At 40.9% G+C, this 2,199-nt stretch overlaps 1 protein-coding gene across 1 annotated transcript in view; it reads right to left on the bottom strand.

Annotated features, from left to right (window-relative positions):
* Positions 1-6: 6 nt before the first annotated feature.
* The window catches only part of tmem129 (transmembrane protein 129, E3 ubiquitin protein ligase), a gene marked incomplete at its 5' end in the record, with an annotated part of 18,493 nt that continues 16,300 nt past the window's right edge, over positions 7-2,199 (bottom strand). Inside the window, 4 exons of the mRNA XM_008402778.1 lie at positions 7-325; positions 565-637; positions 734-893; positions 984-1,144. Coding sequence (XP_008401000.1) covers positions 141-325; positions 565-637; positions 734-893; positions 984-1,144 — 579 coding nt within the window. The remainder of the gene's footprint in view (positions 326-564; positions 638-733; positions 894-983; positions 1,145-2,199) is intronic.

A 2,199-nucleotide genomic window follows, 5' to 3' on the forward strand; every position in this document is an offset into this window, starting at 1 on the left:
ACTGAGACAGTGGAATACATTTGTAGTTCATGAGTAAGGCCACATAATCAAGGCAGTGTCCCGTTCGGTGCTGCTATATGGCTTCTTTGCTTGACACAGATGTGGGTTTATCTGAGTATATGTCATTTTAATATTGTGGGTCAGTGGACCATACAAACATCTAGTATGCAGAATTTGGCTCTGCATGTAGGGCAGGGAACCTTGCTGGATAACCAAGTCTGAGGTCTTTGTTGGTCCTGGCGACTGGCAAACCATCGACCCAAACAAAAGAGGCACCACATGGGTCTGCAGAAACACTGCTGGCACTCTGATTCATTGTCTATTCCTGTATTCAAGATACAAACAGCGATGTTGGTTATTACAGATCCAAATATGAACACAGTCTTCTCATTACTTTGCCAAAATGTCACAATTTTTTTGTGTCTTGCATTGAAGATATACTATAAACTAATAAGCCTTAATTTAAAAAGTGATTTCTTATGTCTTTCTAAGGAAAAAAAAACATGTCATTGTTTCTGACATAAGCATAAACAATGTCAGAAGCTCACTTATGTAAGCTCTCACCTGCTGATTGGCAGAGTCTAACCAACTTGGTACTTGCTGGAACTTGCATGCAGCCGATACAGGGTTCCACTTCCTGTAGACATAGGAAGAKTAAGCAAAATGCATTTGCTTACATTTCTTTGTGGTTGTTGAACAAAATCTCTGATTTGCAAGAGATTCAGAGTACTACCTGCCCACTGGGGCATGTGTATCGTTGATTGAGCTCCACCTGAGCTCTGAAGGTTTCCAGAAAGAGTTCACTCATTGTTTGGTGGATCACAACATTGGGCGAAGTTCTGATGGGAGCTCTGAGCTTTCCCCTCAAATCTGTATAATCTGTCGAGTTAAGACTAAAAACAGAAGCAAAAAAATAACCAATTAGTCACTTAACCATTTATACAGAATTATTGAATGAGTTGTGTACAAGCACATACACACACCTAATATTGAATGGTCTGACTTTAGGGTTAATGCTCTCCACCCTCAAGCTCAGGATCTCTATGGGGGAAGGTGAATCTGGGCTCAACTGATGCTGCCTGGAATCTGTCACGGTCACATGACAATCGCTTTGTAAGGCCATGTCAATGTGATATGTGGTCACCTATAAACAGAAAAAGAGWGCCAGCGTTTTTGAATAACTGCTCTTTCTAACAGACAAGAGTCAAATGATCTTAAAATGCAATTAAAATTCCTCTATAAGACAAAAGAACCTATGCATTTGAGGTAAAAGCATCATCAGCATTTGTTGTAGAGATAGAAGTTTCAAACATAATCATGGAGATCCAGGTCTTCGTTTCTTACGGATTAATAAGCAAAGCAAAGAAAAAAGTAGCGGATGGACACACTACAGAGGATCGATGAGAGAAACAGAGGAATAACAGGAAAACTAGAACATTTCTGAAGAAATTTAAACGGGTCCTGCCAAAGTGTGTCCATCTGTTGGAACCCAGCATTCTGATGCTAAAAATTAGCATCAATGCTTAGCTTAGCTAGCATGTAAGAAATAGCATGTGAAGTATCATTSKTATKTTGACCTGAATACCKTCAGTATGCAAACATAAGTGTGTAAGCTAAAATTATCCATAATGCTAATTTTATCCTAGGGGCTGTCACTGGCATGAGGGGTATGAATGGCATGTTGTTTTACTTTAACATGCTCCAATCAGTATACTAAACACAGCTAATAAATAATGTTAAATGCTTAAATGCTTATTTATGGGAAAAGCCTAATGCCCTTGCAAAGCAGTGCAATAGTGAGASGCGTTGCACAGCTAATGTTAGTACTAATGTTAGCACTAACAACACGCTAGCTTCCCACCAGAGAGGTTAGCATAGCAGTTCTCAACAAGGAAGATACCGCCCACTGTGGGGCGTTCAGAGGACGGCAGGGGGCGCTGGCGTAAATCTTTAAAAAAGGGGGGCGCTGGGATTTCTTTGGGGGGCGTTTGGTCGAAGGTAAACTTTACACCTTAAATGCACAACAATACCAGRTTAGACTTTGAGCAACTTGGTAAAACTGTATTGTGTAACATTAAATCATGCTTGGCTACAAAGATGGCAGCTCTCCTTCCCCTCAGTGTTTGTTAGCTTCTTGGCGCAGCTCCGCGGTCCTGCTTCTGGTAGCTTCACCGCATCAGTTCAGTGTTACACCGTCTG

This window comes from Poecilia reticulata, unplaced genomic scaffold, assembly GCF_000633615.1.
Source record: "Poecilia reticulata strain Guanapo unplaced genomic scaffold, Guppy_female_1.0+MT scaffold_256, whole genome shotgun sequence".
Lineage (NCBI taxonomy): Eukaryota > Metazoa > Chordata > Actinopteri > Cyprinodontiformes > Poeciliidae > Poecilia > Poecilia reticulata.